General features: G+C 37.2%; 1 protein-coding gene across 4 annotated transcripts in view; it reads left to right on the top strand.

The window, feature by feature from the left end:
• ZNF608 (zinc finger protein 608) overlaps positions 1–19,022 on the top strand; it is an 84,696-nt gene that overhangs the window by 20,616 nt on the left and 45,058 nt on the right. For all 4 annotated transcript variants that reach the window (XM_088156014.1, XM_088156011.1, XM_088156010.1 and 1 more), the window contains exon 3: positions 16,324–16,579. In XM_088156014.1, the coding sequence (XP_088012140.1) occupies positions 16,324–16,579 (256 nt within the window). The remainder of the gene's footprint in view (positions 1–16,323; positions 16,580–19,022) is intronic.

Genomic DNA, 19,022 nt, shown 5'->3' with positions numbered 1-19,022 from the left:
CCCATGCTTTCTCTATGAAGGCTATCACTACTTTATGTATAATTCTTTCTCCTCCTTTCCATGAGATGAATGATTATTCAGACTTTTTCTTTAATTTGTGAGATACTTTTGTTCCTTGCACATTGTAGTAGTGCCTTTTAATATTTTTCCCATCTTACTCCACATTCAGTGTTAGTGGAAGAGGTGGAATATAAGAAGAAACGTTTCCTCAGGACTCCCCTGTTCATTTGACAGGTTGTATATGAAGTCAAGTTTCTGGTTCCATGGTGCACTGTGTCTGTCTCCCCTGTTGTTTCTGTGTACTTATCAGCTGGTTACTGAGAAAAGTATTTCCAAATTAATAGGAAAATGTGTTGTGAAACCGCAAGAATGTAGAGAAATCTCCAGGGTAGGCTGTGTATCTGGAACACTTTGTCAGGGCTTTCCTTTTTTAAAAGCTTTCATTAACCTGCAGGGACAGTGCTTGTAGAAACCTAACTGCTGAAATCCCTGTCTCTGCTGTTTGGAACTCTCCATCTCTTTAGAAATATTTGAAGTTCTTACCTGGCTGTCTGATGGCCAGGTGCTCTGGATATAACTAGGAAGGATATCATAGATGGTGAGAAGGACAGATTTTTGGGCATAATGGTCGAGGCTGGAAATGAGTCACTGATATAAATGAAGCTCACTTAGATGGAAATTCACACTTAAGTTCTTCAGGGGAAGATTTTTTTTTTTTTTTCTGGGGTGAGGTTGGGACGGGGTGGAGATTGGGTAACAGATGTTATTCATTCATGAGGAGTTTGGGGGTTTTTTTTGTTGGTGTTTGGTGTTTTGTTATGGTTTTTGTTGTTGTTTTGTTTTTGTTTTCTGGCCACTGTTTTCACACCACCAGACTATGGAAAACGTTTGCTGTAGCTGGCTCGAGATAAGAACAGCCTTGTCTTTATATTTAACAGTCTTTTGCTCCTTCATTGGTCTGTCGATTATCTTGTGTACCCAATGAATTAATTTATGATAACCTATGGAAATAGGTAAGCATACAATTCCTAATGCAAGTGATGCAATTTGACAGATTCTGTGTTTAAGTGCAAATCTCTGCTGTTAAGGGAGCTAGGTGTGCCATTCTTCTCCTCTGCATTTAATACACATTAGGTAGCTTTCCATAAGATATTCAATGATAAGGAGATTAAAAATCGCCTCTTCATAAAGGAATAGGAAGCCAGTGAGTGTAAGCCTTTGGCAAGGGAAAGACAGCCTCTCCACTGACTGTGTTTCCCATCTTGTAGCACAAAAGTTATTCGGCTTCTTTCTTTCTGTGGCCTAGGCCAGGTACTATTGATGGTGCTGTGTTTAATGTGAAATGTAGCTTCTCAGTAACCATTATAAATCAACAAACATTTGTAAGTTCCTTCCCATTAGATTTTCACAGTGCAGAAAAGGCTATGGCTCTAATTGCTGAGGAGTTAGTTTTTTGTTCAGTATGCCAGCATTTCCATAATGATGCTTATGTGTGCAGTTCCAGCTACCTTCATCAAGACAAGCCTAAGAAACGCAAGAGATGTATATTGACTGAGGGCTAAAATCAAAACACTTTCTTTTTTTGCTGGTTACAGTTAACCTCTGGTTGAACTCTTAAACTGGCACCAGCCCCATTTCTTCCAGAGCTTCCTCATCCAAATTTGTACATTCAGATATGTGGGAGTTACTGGGATGATGACAGATGCCATTTACAGGCCAGGGAGGGCTAGCGTGATTGACCTGATCTGAGAAAGGCGCTTTAAGTGTTGTAGAGACAAAGGTATTTAATGTGTGAGACAAACAACCCTAGTAATGACAGTAGCTTCCAGACTGTTCTCTTTTGTCTAGCCTAATTAAAGATCCAGTGAGTTGTTTTGTAAGCTATATATTGTGCAGAGAGCCATAGTTACTTCCATGAAACGAAGCTTAAAGAAATATGCATAATTGGAAGAAAGATTTTGGTGGGATGGGTGTGGCTGCAGATTTTGAGAAAGGGAGGCTGGCTGTGGTTTGTCCACAAAATCTGTGGTTAATCTAGGGGATAATAATACAGCCTTCGATTCTAAGTTTCAAAGTACGGTGATATACTGTTTGTTCCCAAGCTGTTAAGTTTCTGAAAAGTCACTTTATCTTAGTTAATTAATGATGTCTATAGGATCAGCATGTTGTACAATAAGCAAATCCTTCACATTAATTAAAATGTGAGTGTTATAATCTTAGAATGCAGTTACCTGACCTTTTAAAAGAACGGCTCGGTGTGCTACTCTGTGCCACTGTTATATTGAATTAGAAATAAAAATCTAATAATGAGTATGTTTTCTCTCTAGTGAAACTAAATGTGGAGCTCTTTTCCCTGTGTGTCACTGCTGTTACAGTCAAGGGTGTTGTCAGTATTAAAATTTAAATACCACCTCCTCCTCCTCAGTGTGATGACCCACCTTTAAGGGGAAGGTGGGTCATCATCACATTCACTCATCACCGCTGAATAAAGTTGGTTTTGATTGTAACTTCACATATTAGGAGTTCCTGAGTTCCCATACTGCTCTCCAAAGCACAGGGGTAGCCTAAAATGGCTGCAGATTATGATGTATGACTGCTCTTGTGAAGCTGCAGCTGTGAATCTCAAAGAGGATGTAACCATGCAGAATCGCTCTTTTAGATGGTCATTAGCGCTGCATAAGTACAAGCTTCTTTTTCAGACAGCATTTATTCTTCACGGTTCTTCTACTAGTATGTGATGGCAATGTCATTTGCCAAGCATTGAATAACAATGAATGTTTTATTGAAGTACAGTATTCTGAACCAGTGCTTTTTTAAGCTGTTTAAGTGCTTAATTTTCGTTTGACTGCTCCTTTTCATGCAAATGTGAGTGTAGCAGAAAAATCCAATACATCCTCCTCCCTTGTGCTTGTGCGATGTATTGGACTAAGCTGAAGACTTGTGTGTGGCAAAAGAAAACACAGCATAATTTATCAGTTATCTCCTGGCATCCTATTCTATTCCAGTTTTTGTTGTCTTTTCTTCATTTTGTTTAGAACAAACACGTGCAAAAAACCAAACCAAACAAAAAACACCCGACATTTTCCTCTGTGATACTAAGGAAAAAAAGAAGTCAAAACCCAGTCTTTTCCTTGCCCCTAAAATTTCCCTCAATCAGAGGAAAAATTAAGCACAATGTTCATTTTTTGTGAATGAAAAGCAGAATTTGTTCTAAATATTTCAATGCATGGTTGTTTCACTTATCTTCCAAGGACCAATTGCACTTGGAAGCATTATGACTTCATTTATGAAGGACAGGTTTTTAACGTGGTTGACACCTACAACTTTGGCGAGATTTTTTTGGACAGGCTAGCACCTCCTTTTCCCTTTATGAGGATCAGAGGGAAAGCTCATGCACCCAATGTGCTTTGTCCTTTTGAACATCTGGCCTCTTGTTTCAATTTGTGAGCTATCTTGAAAATCTGGCATCAGTTCTGGGGTTTAAGTTCTAATTAAATAAAGTACACCGTCTGGCCATAAGCTTTGCAATACACTGAGGAAAGGAAGAGGGGGGGAAAGCCATCTTCATTTTATAGTCAGTGAAATGACATGGTGAGTCCACGGAGTTATTGAAAACAGTCAATATATTTTGATACAGCGTATTTCCTTCAAAAGTTAGTGCTTACATACAGACCAAATGTGTCTGTGATCTCAGAATTCCTAGGTTTTAAGACCACAAAGCAAGTTCTGACATTATGGCGTGAAAATTACTCAGGCCATGCCGTACATGATTGTATCCATTTCTGCATTATCGTCAGACTCTTTACTGTGATTTGGGAATGCAAAGTAATTTTCAGTTGTTTGGGGGTCAGAACAACAGATACTGTGCTTGTTCTGTGGAACAGTAAACAAATACTCATCAGAATTCAAGTGCTGTGGCACTAATTTTAATAAAACACATGATTGTTCTAATTGTAAACAATATCGAAAACAAGTGGTCAGTCTTCAGGAGATACTCAAATTAATCTAGTCTAGGGTAGCTTAAATATTATTTCTTTGCTATGTAAGAGAGAAGAGCTTTCTGTATTATGCCAATTCAGATCAGAGAAGGTTGTGTTTATCAGATTCTTTTTGCCATTTTTTCCTCTATAGAAAAGTTAGGTTGAAATGTAAGAATGTGTATGAAGTTCTTTGCTTGTATTCAAAGATGCACTAAGTCTACCTCTGTATCTTGGGTATATGATTTTCCAGTGTTTATGTGTGTGTGCCTTCTTTCTCTATCCTCAAACAAGCAATGCACCTTCAGGTATCTTTGATCCAGTCTTTCCTGGTTGGCCATTAGTCAGACTGATTCTCTAGTGATAAAGGAAGCTTTGGTCTCAATGCAGTGTCAAGGTCTGTCACATGAACACTGTTGACATCAGAGAATTCACAAAAACATGTAATTTTGCAAAAATACGAACTCAGTTATATTTTGCCTTTTGTATTCGAGTTAAGGAAAGGAAAACTGAGCAGGTTGGTTTTAACGTCCAAGAGGAGGGAAATTCCAGAAGCAAATAAAAACGAAGCAGCTCCCACAAAATTGAAAAATAAACATATCCTCAATTTCAGTACCTGAAAGTAGTATTTTAATTACTTTGTTCGCAGGTAGGCTTTGAACTAATATACTGTTTACATACATACTGAGAACTGTTGTCAACTGGTGCACTTTTTATATTCTTGCTTTAATCCATTTAATCCATCCAAGAGCCAGTGCAATGAGAAGGAAAGGAAAGGCAGCCAGAGGTGTAATAAACACTGATTTAATTTTTACAGCACAGTACATTATAGAACTATAAAATTGTGTGATTAGCCAACTCATTAACACTGTCTTAAAGCAAATAAGTGTTTAGAGCTTGACACACTTAGTGCCGAAAACCTTTCTAATACTAAATTTGAAAAGTAACCAGTGTTGCTTGGAAAAAAGATTGTGCTGCTGTGCATCATCAGGAGCTCTGTATTAGGGCTGTCATCCAATTATTCCATTCTAATGCATTCTCTGTGTTACAGCACTCCTGTCTATACTGTTTTGACACTTCCTTGAGAGTGGAGCTGTGTAGAACCTGCAGAGCACTTTGTACAGGACTGCCACGAAAATAAGTTAATTGATTTAAGTACTGCCCTTCACTTTATAAAGGGGCTTCTTTTCACTTGCTCTTTTGTCCTGTGTTTATTAGTAGGGACTTAGGAGCCAATATAAGAGTCACTGCAGTCACCTGAAGTCTGCTGTTCTGGTAGAATCCTGTTGCTCCACATGATGTGTTAGCTGTTTATGCTCTTAACATTTTCAGTGATGATTTAAGAGATCTAATAATCTGTTATGAAACATCTGAAAATTCCCATGTTTTTGTACAAAGACGGCTCATGGAGTGCTTTCTCCATGATGTATTTGAGCTATAAATTTAGAAAGTCTTCACCCCTTTAGTGAGAGTCTAAAAATAGATAAACAGTGTCTTTTTAATTTGCTAGATACTGAGAGGCCACTTCTGTCAGACTAAACTCATGTCACTTGGTGCATTTACTTCAACATTTGCTATTAGTTTGTATTAGTTTATTCAAATTTGAAAACAATGCTAGAGAACTCCTGGAAAACAAATTTACTGTCTCAGCCAACTTAACAAAAACATGGCTCGTTAATAAATTTAACTTCTTTGAATCAGATTTTTTTGGTCATTATCAGTTATACAATGGTTCAGTCTCTTTCTTGTTTTAATGTTATGCTTATAAAGTTACTGCTTTGGGAGAGGTCTGCCTAATGAGTGTTTCCTCAGGTTAGCTTTCAAGCAATTGAATTGCAAGATCTCATCATAGAATGATAGAGAGAATACATGGAAATTAAAATCTTGAGATGTTTTAGGGTGAGGCTCAAAGCATGGTGTTCTTTTTTGGGTATATTTCAGAGATAACTTTTTAAAACAGATCTATTCCAAAAACACATTTAAGTCAAGATAAAATACATTTCTAAAATTGTGTCAGCCGTTAAGCTACAGGTGATCTATCTTTAAGGACCTGTTGTATTTGAGGCATTGCTTTTGCTATAGGAAAATAGAAAATTCACCTGAATGAGCAAGGGGACCCTCACACACAGCATTAAGCTATGTGATAAAGCTCATTGATGCTTAATCAAGCGAGTAGGATGTTATATTTCTGTATCAGCAGTTGCCATCTGCATGTGCTGCCAGAAGGATTGTGGGAGAGTTCTGTCCCCCGCTTTGGTGCAAGGCTCACGTGGAGGCTGTGGTTCCACCTCTGCAGAAGCTGATTTCAGACTGAGCTGTCACTGCCACACTTTGTCATGGACCTTATACAATGAACTGACACATCAAGATGAATACCACCAAAAGTATGAGATGGGTTTTGGGAATTAGGTCAGATCCTACACGATGCAAAACTGTACCCTTAGTTAAAATTGTCATTACAGGTGTCCCTGGAGCAGTAAAGCTGTGGAAGGTAGCATTGCCAAGGCTGCCTGAACAAACAGTCTGGGACTGATACCTCCTTAGTCCAGCTGTTTACTGAAGGAGGAGTTCCACAATGTCAATCTGTTGCTTGACATGCTTGGTTCCTTTATGTGCTTCCTCGAGTAGTTAAGGCCCTCTTAGTTGTGCCAATTTGACTAGCAGTATGCCATCCTGAAGTAGGATATGAGATGTGTGGTACTCCAGGTAAGAAACATGAAGGGAATGATTGTCTGGGAGACCACAGCAAAGTGGAAACCTTTGAAACTGGTTCATGTCAGAACAGAATATGTATTCTGGAGCTGTGCCTAAAGCTACTGGCTCTGGGACAAAGAAGAGTCAAAAAGGTTCCTGCTTCTTGCTTCCTCTTTGCTCAGAGGTTAATTACGGGCAGTAACTGAGATAGCTTTTATAAAGGTAGCTCTGGAAAATCCCCATAAATAAATTCTCTCTTCCCTTAAATACACAGTATTGGCAGCATTGGATTCAGATTGTTTGCAGCCATGCTGTGAAACCTCTCTATTTTTAGACCCTTGAGTAGAGTCCAAAGATAGGACTAAACCATCCAGCTAAAAGTGCTGCTTTTAAAATGTCAGCAACAAGTTGTTTGAGGTTCATCTTTATAGGCATGTTTACTTTTGTACAGAGGAATAATTGTTCCCTTTGGACTTACATTCTTGGCTTGTTTCCATTCATTTATATGGAAGAAGAGTAAACCTCTAGTCAACACACGCCATAAAAGTCAATAAGAAAGGCATAATTGTGGATTTTTTTCCCCCCACACGTTTGAAGACACACATAAACCTGAAAATGAGTTGGTAATATTTCTGCTTCAGCTTTTCAAAATTATTAGCAATACAGAGTAAATGCATCCCTTGAAGTCTGGTTAATTTGTATATAATGGTAAATAGATCTGTTTTTGAGGATGAAAAAAGTCATCACACACTTCTGTGTACGGATGTTCATTTCCAAATATCTGAATAATAGTTATAGAATTGATACATTCAGGAAAGGAACACAGAACTTGTCGCCTTTGTCCACCAAATAGAGCTTTTCCAGCCTTTCACAACTTCACATATGTTAATGAAAAACATTTTCTGAGAAATTGGCAGCTTCATGCTTTGTAGCTAATGCCAGCTTTTTTCATGGACCGGTTCAAGGCAGAGCAAAGGGAAAAAATGCCTTGTTTTAGTGCGTGAATTACTCTGACAAGCTTTCACATCGCCCCTCCTCTTATTAATATTCTTTTTGATGTGAGCTTGTAAAACAGAGGATTGGCTGTTAATCTCTGGGATCTCAAGGGCTTTTGGCAGTGGCCCATAATTGATGTGTTCACATGGCTGTTGTCTGACTACTAATGATTAGACAGCAGTGTTATCTCCCAGCTAAATCAGTGTTGCTTATAAATCACACTTGATAAAGTGCAGTTTCATTTCTTCAAAGGGTCTGTACATGTCTATTATAGTTTGATACAACCGCCAGAGCCATTTCATGATTTTGTGACAGCTTAGATTGGGTTTATTTTTACAAGCAAGATATTTGAATTTCTACCAAGCATTAAAAAATATTTCTTTCTGTTTGTTTTAAGCTTATTATGCAGTGGGTAGAATAAAAGGATATGCACCATTAGGGCAGATCATCCTAGAAGGCGGAAGTAAATGGAGAAAATAACATATGAAAAGTGGAATACTTGGACTGTCGATTTCTTTTGCTTTATTTGAACAGAAAGGGAGCTTTGTTTGTAGTATGTGTTTTTTCATGCTGTTACACTATAAAAATAGCCTATGAGAGTATGAGAAAAGACATATGGAAACACAAGACATTTCAACAATGGAGTCTGGGATTTTCTGGATGAAATTGAGTCATTTGCATGCCTCTCTTCTTTTTCAGCGGGACAGGAATGAAAAATCCTTACTAAAACTCTTCAAATGCAAACTTCTGTCTGTGTTTGGGTTCCGAGAAAACATGCTAACGAGGATCTTAAGCTGCTAAAGCAAAATTTATAGGTAACAATGTTGTTGAGATAGGGACATGAGAACAGAGATCTCAAGGTGACCTGAATTCTGAGCCACTGAAAGGACAAGATTTGTCTGTCTATTAGGTAATCTGTAGTCAGATTAATTTGGGTGCTGACAGTATAGATGTTCTCATGAAAAATAACTAAGAGAACACTAAATCTGCATTTGTCCTCTCTGCCCAAACTGAATGGCCTCAGAGTTGAGGCAAGTAGGTAAAAAATTTTTTTAAAGGTCTTTCTTGTTAACTCTGGTTCTTGTATTTTCCTTCACACTGTAAAATTAATCCCTCAGTCTCATTGTTAAGGGCTATTAGACACTTTGTGTCAGGAACTGGCACTATAATTGGCACAATAATTTGGAGGGAACAGATGTTAGTGGCTTCCTCCCTTCAAGGATAATTTTTCTTTAAAAAAATCCTTACTGTACATGTATTATTTTTGGATTTTTTAAAAGAGTTGTCTTATTTGAAGTGCTGTCTACTATTCTCCCTGCTAAAACAACCACTACAGTCGAGGCGCTGCCCACAGTTATGCTTCAGTGGACGTACTCTGGACTTACACCAGTGAAAGTGTACACCAGTTGAGAGGAAAAAAAAATCCAAAACACTTGTCATAAATTGGTTTTCCTGAAGACACTGTAAATAGATCAAACTGCATTTAAGAATAAAGATTTTAACTAGATTGCTAGCAGTGGGCAATTTCAAGGAGAGCTAAACAATAATGCTTCATCTCTTTCTTCAGCTGACCTGTCACAGTGAAAAGGAAAGCTGAAAAGTCATTTTAGAAGTTTTTCCTTTAGTGACTTGCTAAATAATCATGAATCTGAATGTCCCATTCCTGAAAGTAATAATACTGTCTTCTTCTTTAAATAAAATTAGGACACAGTATCCTACACTTGGTAGTGTTTGTAGCTAATACCATGAATATTTAAGGTCTAAGGAATACAGAAAAAACCTAACTGATATGGCTCCCACACCCTATCAAAAAGCACAAGATGGAGATCTCTAAGGCAATAATACAGGTTCATTATATTAGTAATTATATTATAATTATTCTATTCTATTCTATTCTATTCTATTCTATTCTATTCTATTCTATTCTATTCTATTCTATTCTAGTTAAAGACCCACATGTCTTACCTAAAAAGCCTAAAGGCTTTTTAAATTAAAAATTCTAGGTGTAGACACCAATAAATATGGAGCCATTAAGTCAAATGCTCAATTTTCAGAACATGCTAAAAATACCATCCATAAGAATGTAGTCAAGCCCATCAAGGCTTTTGGTATCCATACACCATCAAGGAATATCTGTTCTGTTCCTAAGGATTACAGAAGGTCCTTCACAAGATTTTGGAAGAGAAATTACTAATTTAGACAATTTTTCTTAACAAAAGTTTATTGAATTCAGGAAGCAACAGCCTCAGTCATAATGTGGACAACCTTGCACTTGCAAAGTGAGTGGTCAGCAAATGGGTAAAAGGAAGCAGTGGGCTATTGATGTGCAAGTGGACAAAAAAGTACAAGGAAGCCATTTCTGTTCTGAATTTTGTTGCCACTTTTTTTATATATTGTACTGGAGTCCTGGAAGAACTCACAATGTTTTGTTAAATGTCTTCTGTACTCCAGAATGGCTGAAATAGCTGTGCTTCCACCAGACTGTGGTTGCATCATCAGGTAACTGAAACCATCTTTTGGAACTGGAAGACTTCTGCTTTGGAGTCATAGGGTCACTATTTATAGGGACATTAAGAACTAAAATTTGCAGTGAAGGAGTTAAATGATGATGCAATCAAATTAAACATTATCTTCCTATATACAATTGAGAATGAGAAAATTTTCCTTGGTCAGTTGGAGTCTTGATGTGTTCACACTTCCTTTCTCAGGTTGAAGTCAGTTATTCAGTTGCATGACACTGACAGATACTGGACATCATTATGGACCCCCAGACAATAACAGAGAAATTTCTTCCTTTATTATTCAGAATGATTCCTTTCTTGATTGTGGAATACTGTACTTCTCTACACAGGATAGGTATCTTGAGTGAATTTTAATATTTGTTCATTTTGTCTTAAAGCTTAGAAAAGCTTACTGGCTGACTGAAGAAAAGTTTGTAAGTGCAGATTGACCAGGAGAAATCAAGATTCAATGCAGTAGGGTATTCTAGAGACAGTTAACTCAACGAATGTGATTTACATAGGCTGAATGAGGAGAAATGTCTCTACAAGAAATTTGCAGGTGGTGATCTGGGCATCCTCCCAGAACTCTGCCAAGCATTAGAGTTGACATAGAATTTTTCACAGACACAGCCTTGGCAAAAGGATATCGTTGGCAGCTGTCAAATGCTAATCTTTCTCGCAGTAAAATGGGTGAATTGCTTGGGAAATCCCACTCATCTGAACTAGAATAGGAGATCCAAGAGAGGACAAGGAAGTTTCCATGCCTGTTGTTCAGCACTGATGTGCTGCATTAGACCCTACTCTGAACTTTGACTTTTCATCATAGTCTTCATTAATATTCTTCTAAAAATAAAATACTAGCATTATCATGTCTGTGGAGGTACTGCAGATCCATAATGTCACATAGCAACGTAAGGTCTGAGGTGGTCTGGAGGTCATCATATAAAAACACCATGCAACTGTCAAAAGTTGAGTTTGCAGGACTCTGTGTGCTGGTTAATGTGGCCCATGCAAGAAGCAAAGAGTATCTTTAGTACAAGGGGAACTTTTTTTCCTTGTTCCCTCTACGGAAATCTTAGTAGCAGAGTAAGAGTTTTAAGTGGGTTTTTTTTTGTTTGTTTGGTTGGTTGGTTGGTTGGTTTGGTTTTTTTGTGTGTGTGGTGGTTTTTTTTTCTTAATAGAGACTGTTCAGAATATTCAAATAATTTCAAAAGTGAGTGATTTGCAGCTTCACTAGGAAAGAAAGTGACAGTTCTGTTAACGTCTTTTTGATCTCTCCAACTACTCAGTTGAAGTGGAGAAGATAATGTTAAGAGTAGAAAGTACTTGGAAACTGCAAGTAGATGCTACTTGTGCTACTCAGTTCAACACAATTATGCATCTGGTTTCTTGTTCATGGTATAATACTTGTAACGCACAAACGCTTTTTAAAGAAAAATATTATTCTCAAACAAATGTTTCAAAGTGTAAAATTTGGATGAAATGTAGGCAGTTTGAATCACCTTTGTCATTATTTTATATTTAAGCTCTTGTGATTCTCAACTAAGTTTACCAAAACAAGTAATTTTCTTAGTACCTCTGACCTTCCTGAGCTTTGCATGTAAAGTACGTAATAGATATGTGTGTCCTATGGCAGAAATTCCTTTCTACATCCCTACCTTACAGCATTTCTTTTTTTCTGTGCTGTCCTTTATGGCACTGACCTTTTTTCCCTCCAACAATTTGATGCAGAGTATTTGAAGAAAACCAAATATCAGTTCTGTTAAGCATTATGTCACAATGCTTCTGAGTTGGCCTCTGATACAATTTATTGGCAAGAAATACTGAACTGAGATTAAAATGAGATCTTTCAGACAAAATGGAGATTCTTCATAGTGATAATTCCTGTTACCTGGTAGAATATGAAGGAATAGCTCAAGGTTTTGAATGTGTAAATTCTGTATGGAGCAAGCTTTGTAGCAAGAGGAGAGTTAAAGATCAGTGAGATGTCTGGAAGTGCAGACATGCTTCTGAGCACACAGACATTTTTCTCATGTCACATTCTCCCATATTTCTTGTCTTCCAAAGCAGTTAGATTAATTTCATTAAAATTGCTTCTGATTCATGATGCTGTGCATGAGATTACAATGAGGTCTTCTCGAGTCACTGTTGCTTTAGAAAATTAAGATAGAGGCAAGTATACTTTATGTATAAACAAGTCTCCTTTTTACTATAAAATCTAAATAAAGCAGGATTGTAGGATTTTTTGTTAGGATTCAAAACTTCCAGATAGGGTTTAATTCCTTTATTTCCTGTTTTCCTTTCCAGACACAGTGATTCTGTGAAGTATTAATTCATAACTCCAAAGAACTTGTCAATGTAATTTTCAAGGTTGGAAGTTTCTTAGTCTTTTCTGTCTTTATGTTGCTTTCCTTTAGAGGGAGGATTTAGGTTTGCAAAGGGCCAGGCTTGGTTTTTTAGTTAGATCCTATAATAGGATTCAGATCTTCTTTTCACATTCTTTCTATTAGGGCAGACATTCCCACTGGGAATGCTTACAGTAGATTTTTCTTTTTTTCTCCATTTAAAAAGCAGTGCTTTCTGGGAAGAGCCTGTACTTAGCCTGAAAGCTGCTCCTCTGCCTTTCTCCTGGCTGTGTTGGTAGATGGATTAAATGGCTTTTGGCATGTACATTTCAAAATCACCTGGTGGATGATGCTGCAGTAGTGTATGACCCACTTCGGTCTTAGACAGGTAGACTATGTTATCCTTGAGATATATCTTCAAAGACATATCTTCATTAAATCAGGAAGGTGAATTTTGCTACACAGAACTTGATTCCAGTGTGTAAAGTGCCTGAGTAACTGAATGTGTTGGAAAGTCTTGCCTATTTCATGTTGATATTCCCTTTCTTTTCCATGTGTGTTTCTTCCTATTGATGAATGTTATGTGATCACCAAATAAGACTTTTTTTTTTTTTTTTTTTGGTTAATGTTCAGATAAAGGATTGCTCCAAGGAGCAGAGACTACATTGCTTGGCAGGCGGTCTTCATTTTCTGTGAGCTTTCTGCTACTAAGCATCATAGCTCCCTGATACGATCAAACACTTGGCAGTGGAAAACTGCCATGAATAACACTGCAGCTTTGTAGCCTTTGTCACCAATCAGCTCTCAAAAGCTCTTGGAATTAGGTGAAGAAAATATTGCTTGAATATTTCTGTCTTTTTGCACTCCTTTGATTATGTGTCTAAAGAGAGCATCTATGTAAATAACCTTCTTCAGATTCAGATTTTCAATCTCATATTGGAATCTCCTGTGTGATAAACAGCAAGGCTACTGCTCAGTATGTGCCAACACCTGGGAATAATAATGAAAAAATAACAGTGAGAAACTGCAGAGCATCTGTTCTTGACATTAACTTTCCTCAGTTTGACAGGCTGCCACCACCAGATGTTAGTCTTATGTGCTTTTTTTTCCACTGGAGATGGCGGCCTTCCTGCCTCTCTTTGCCTCTAATAGCTTACATCAGTGCCCTTTGGAGAATTCATGAAAACAATTGTGTCACCACAATGATCTCTAGGAACCACCACTTTGCAGTGCTGTTATGATTATCAAACAGGATGGGATAATTTTAAAACATGGAAATCTGGAGCAATGTTTAAGCTTAGTATATTTTTTTCTTGTGAATAAGGTCATGCTTTTGCAATGAATATGTACCTCAGTGACAGTAAGTGTCCACTTATTTCTCAGCCAAAGGTTTAGTGTTTGAATTCACAGAGAAACAGCCCCATTTAGTGCAAGCGCCCCAATTTGGCCTTGTCCTGAGTGAATGTTTCTAGTGGAAAACATGAACATTTATTAACAGGTCTAAATAAACCAGAACTGAGCACAAATATTTGTAACAAAGAACTTAATAGGATACACTGTCAGATCCATGCTTTCGTTAGCTCCCCCTCACTGTTTATAATACTAAAAAACAGAAAACACATCTGTCAATTTAGCCTACATTGATTTAAAACATTGGCTAGTTCAGCATGACCACAGAAAACACTTTGGATTTTTCTTCCTCTGGTTTTGTGATGAGTCTCTTTTATGGAAGAATGGTCTTGCATGTGTATTAGGAGGTTTTGCACAGCTTTAGAGAGCACCATGTAAACTGTAAAACAGGCTATACATCAGCATTTTTTGGGTTTATAATGTGATGTGTCTTAGCTTTTCCTAAGTGGTCGCTCCATTTACCTGCCAGTTACAGACCCCAGTTCTCTTCTGGTTGGGAGTAAGGTGTGTTAAGAGCTCCTAAATTATGGCTGGGGTAGACACTGACCCGGTTTCCCTGACAGAGCAGCATTACCCAGGCAGTGCAAGGGAGAGGGGCTCTGTGCCACCCAGCCAAGTGTGCCTCCACTTGGCATCAGCCAGCAGGAGCTGCAGAGAGGAGAATCAGGGTCTCCCCACGCACAGCACACACAGTTATGGTTCTGTGGGATGCTATTAGGTACTGCGGGTAACAGCTGCTGCTGGGGGTCACTTGGTATTTGGCTGTCCTGTGTGCATTCAGGTCTGCTCTGCAAAGCTTTCTGCCTGTGCTTGAACTCTGCAACTCTGTTGGCATAAGGAGAAGAATAAAGACATCATTGCTTGAGTGCATTATTCTATGCCACAGGAACTCTGCTTTAATCAGTAGAATTTTGATGGTATTCGTAGGTTTTTACTCCATAGGGATACTTTCAGTTTTATGTTTTGCTTCGTGTTTTGTGGGGGGTTTTTTGTGTTTGTTTGTGGTTTTGTTTGGTTGTTTTTGTTTTGTTACTTTGTTCTGGTTTTGTTTGGTTTATTGTGTTTGTTTGTTTGTTTACATCTAACCTGAAGATTTAACTCTCAATAAAAAGAATCCCCTCCAAATACTTTGGAGAAGACTGTGGTTATACATCCTTCCCCTCTCCTACTTAGTTCTAATCTAATTGAGATTAGAATCCAGGCTGGTCATACAAAGATCATGCAAAACATTTTTAAAAAGTTACTGAGAATTATGTTGCACATATAAGGCTTGCACGCATGATTAAAAGTCTTTGCTCTCAGTTTGCAGCTATGAATAATGTTAAAAACGACGTAATTGTTATGAAGGCCAGTGGTAACAATTGTTACAATTTTTAAAAAATTCTTCCTAATTTGTAATTTTTTTCCTCATTATGAGAAGTGTCCATTTGATGAAGTTATCTGATCTATGATACATATATAATACCATTTAGTCTGTCCTTTTCTTTGTATCCCCATTTTGCTTTACAAGAAGGCAGAATTAACTTTGATACATTATTTATTTGATACCTGAAGATATATTTGAGCAAAACCTAGATATTGAACAGTGAGTCATTATATCTTTTCTGTTGATTCTTCTTATGAGGTTCAAAATTAAAACCATCATAGTCTTGAAGATATTGATAATCTATTTCAATGCAGCTAAAAAGCAGCTATTTCTAAAAAATCATTCATTAGGTTGAAAAGTGATTTCTTTGTGTCATATCTGTGATCCAGTGGGCCAAATGAACATGAGTTCCAGGTGGTTTAGCTAGTTGACTGAACATGCTCATATCCTTACCTAGCTGTCTTTTATGGGATAAAGGGACCTTAGAGCCAGAGCGAAATACCACATGGATATTAGAATTGTTCCAACTACTAATTTCTGTATGATACACGTGAAAGAATATTTGTGTCTTTGTACCTGTCTTTATAAATGTTTTTCTTCAGATAGAAAATGAAGCGACCGGTTCACAAAATTAGTCTCCATCCACGAATCAGTCTCTGTCAGTGCCAAGAAAAAAGTAAACTTAATCCTTGTTTTAAAAACTTGTTATTATTTCATACTAACAGTCTATGACAACAGGGAATAGTCTAGTAGAAACTTAGCAAGTTGCCTTGTTTAGCATGTATGATAGATATTTCTGTAATTAATTTTTCCTGTGCAGCATTTGGGCTACCGTCAAAAAATTTGAGCTCATAAGGCTGAAATTACCTGTGATACACCAAATCCCTACATAAAGAAATGCAGTCTTGGCAAACTGGGCTGTCTATTACTTTTTTAAAAATTATTTATGTTTTTTGTTGCTTTTTTTTAAAATTATTATTTTTATTTTTTAACTCTCACAGCACCATTATAGTAAGTTTGTCTGTTGTTTTCAGGTTGATCCCCTGTTTACAGTGCCTGCACCTCCACCTCCGATTTCCAGCAGTATCACACCTCAGATTCTGCCCTCCTACTTTTCCCCATCTTCATCCAATATTGCAGCACCAGTCGAGCAGCTTTTGGTACGGACACGTTCAGTGGGTGTAAATACTTGCGAGGTTGGAGTAGTAACAGAACCCGAATGCCTTGGACCCTGTGAGCCTGGGACCAGCGTGAACTTGGAAGGAATTGTGTGGCATGAAACTGAAGAAGGTAAATTGTTTTTTCCATTAGGTTTGTCTCTGAGATATGTCAGCAAGGGGGTATATGCTGTATTGCCTGGGTGCTGGCTAAAGGCTTGCTAATCTGTTGGGGCACCATTATCTACTGTCACAGTCACAGCTTTACAGTTCAGCTAGTGAGCTTTTATTTTAAAAACAAATGGCAGGTCTTTCTATTATTTAAAGCAACTGTGTTTTCCAAATGACCTACCATGTAACCCCAGTTAATAATTGAATTGTTTCCTCTTGCTATATTAAGAAAAACGTATGAAGGAATTGCTAATAAAATAGCATAAATGTGCTATTTAAATGTACATCATGAGGGGGTGTTTGTGCAATGGGAGTGGATATATGAACAGTTTAGATGAAAACTTAGCTGAATATTTCAGCTGATAAGAAATGCCACCATTACATAACAATAGGGGCCCCAGAGACCCTGCAAAAATTCAATTTGATGTGATTATTTTTGCATTTTACTTATATAAAATATGCTTTAAGAGGAAAGCTTTCAGCCTTGAAGAAAAGTGTTCCATGTGGTGAAGAAGTGCTATCAAAACCAGATTGATTTCTTTAATATCCTTTGAAGACATTTGTCTGAGTAGGGATGTTGGAGAGCTTTGGGGAACACTAAACATTGATTTGCTATGACTTAGGACAAAGTAAGTAGGAAGAGGATTATGCTGTGATATGCAGATTTTTCCATTTTGGATTTCAAAAGCTCATTATTAAAATACCAGCTTTCTCCTGCTAAAAATACTGCTTGTGTACACTGAACTTCTGCAATTTTTCATTTAACAATAGCAGATGTTTTCATTTTTAGCTGTGTGAAAATCTTCCTGTGATAGTTCTTACATTTCTTTTGAGGGTAATTTAATTTTTAGTGATCTACCTTCCTCAACAGTGAAAATGAGATTATTTACAAAAATATATAATGACTGAATGCAGCAGTGCATCGCTTCATGATAAATCCTGACATGCTTCAGGCCGTATGCACAATGGCATTTCGTCCTTTGCAGTGATATATAAGACCTCACCAAAGTGCTCTACGCTGTCCTCTCAAAAATCAATAGAGAGAGTCAGATTTACTTGCTTTTATATGCTTTCATCCATCCATCTTTCTCTCTGTGTATGTCTACAGCAGATTCGTAAGGTAGATTGATCCTTTTAGATTGTTTTTAAAGCACAGTATAAATTCTGTTTTAAAATATCCCTGCAGAGATGACTGCCCTTAGCAACTCCAATCTTTCTTGACTGGCCTGTATTAACCAGAGTTGGAATGTGTGGGTGTTAACTGTGTTGACATGAAAGAGCAGTAGCTGTTAATAGTGTTATTCTTGCTGAATAAACTAAACTTCTGACCCCCACTGAATTTAAGAGGCCTTTCTTGTGAAACGTTTGGCACCAGAAATGAAGTATTAAAAAAAGTGCATTCTGGTCAGGGTGACATTCCATTTACCAGTATCTCAGCACTCTAATGGTTTAAAAACTCGTGTTAGTTAATGGAAATTTAAGTCCCTTGGCCTTTTCCTAGTTTGTCAAAAACAATTTTCTGAAACAAATCAATTCATTGATGGCATGTTTGAGCAAAACTGTTATGAGTGTGCCTGGTTTCATAGCTTTACACTCTTTGGGAACACTACAACTATGAGTGACTACAAATATAGATAAAACAGGATTCTAAAATACTCTGAAATTATAGCTAGAGTATAAATTAAGAGACTGAAGATAGTTGATATGATATCATATTGTGTGGTCTGTACTATGCTCTTCGTGTTTGAGTGTTTCAGACCCTGCTGACTGAAGAGAAAAATACAAATTTGGGCTGTTTGATCACAGAGTCCGCAATCAACACTGTATTAAGAAAAATGAATTCCTAATGATGATTTTTGCATTTTAATTAAGTTTTGATGTTTGGAGCACACATATATATTTACGTGTTTTCAAACTTTATGACATGTTCATGAAAGCAGCTATATAGAAGCTTCCAAATTCTAGGAAACAACAGACGACATGGGTCTTCTTTTTACTTTTAATAGGAAAAAAAATTTATCAGATACTCATTTTCTCAAGTTCTGATTTTGAATTTAGGGCAGAACACAACCTTTCCTAAACTGGTGTAAATTCAGCTTACTCTAACCAAAGTCTTTGTAACTAGGCACATCTAAAACCATGTTTGTTAAATTATGACATACAAATTTATTTTGATTTTCATATGTTTCTTCAGTTTTCACTCCCTTTACTGCTTTCAAAAACTTAATAAAAACACGCATGCAAACTGACATTTCTCTGGCTATATGTATATCCCATAGCTTCTTAACATAAAACAATTCAAAGAAGCTAAGGAAGGTATGAAAATTTCTAATCCTGGCTTGTGTTTTGCGATCTTTGAATTATTTTCTGTCTAGTTTAGTCACTCTGTAAAATGAGTTGTGAGG

The sequence above is a fragment of the Sturnus vulgaris genome, chromosome Z, assembly GCF_052056855.1.
Source record: "Sturnus vulgaris isolate bStuVul1 chromosome Z, bStuVul1.hap1, whole genome shotgun sequence".
Taxonomy (NCBI): domain Eukaryota; kingdom Metazoa; phylum Chordata; class Aves; order Passeriformes; family Sturnidae; genus Sturnus; species Sturnus vulgaris.
The sequence above is the reverse complement of the archived record's forward strand: the minus strand, read 5'-3'. Positions and strand labels throughout refer to the sequence as shown.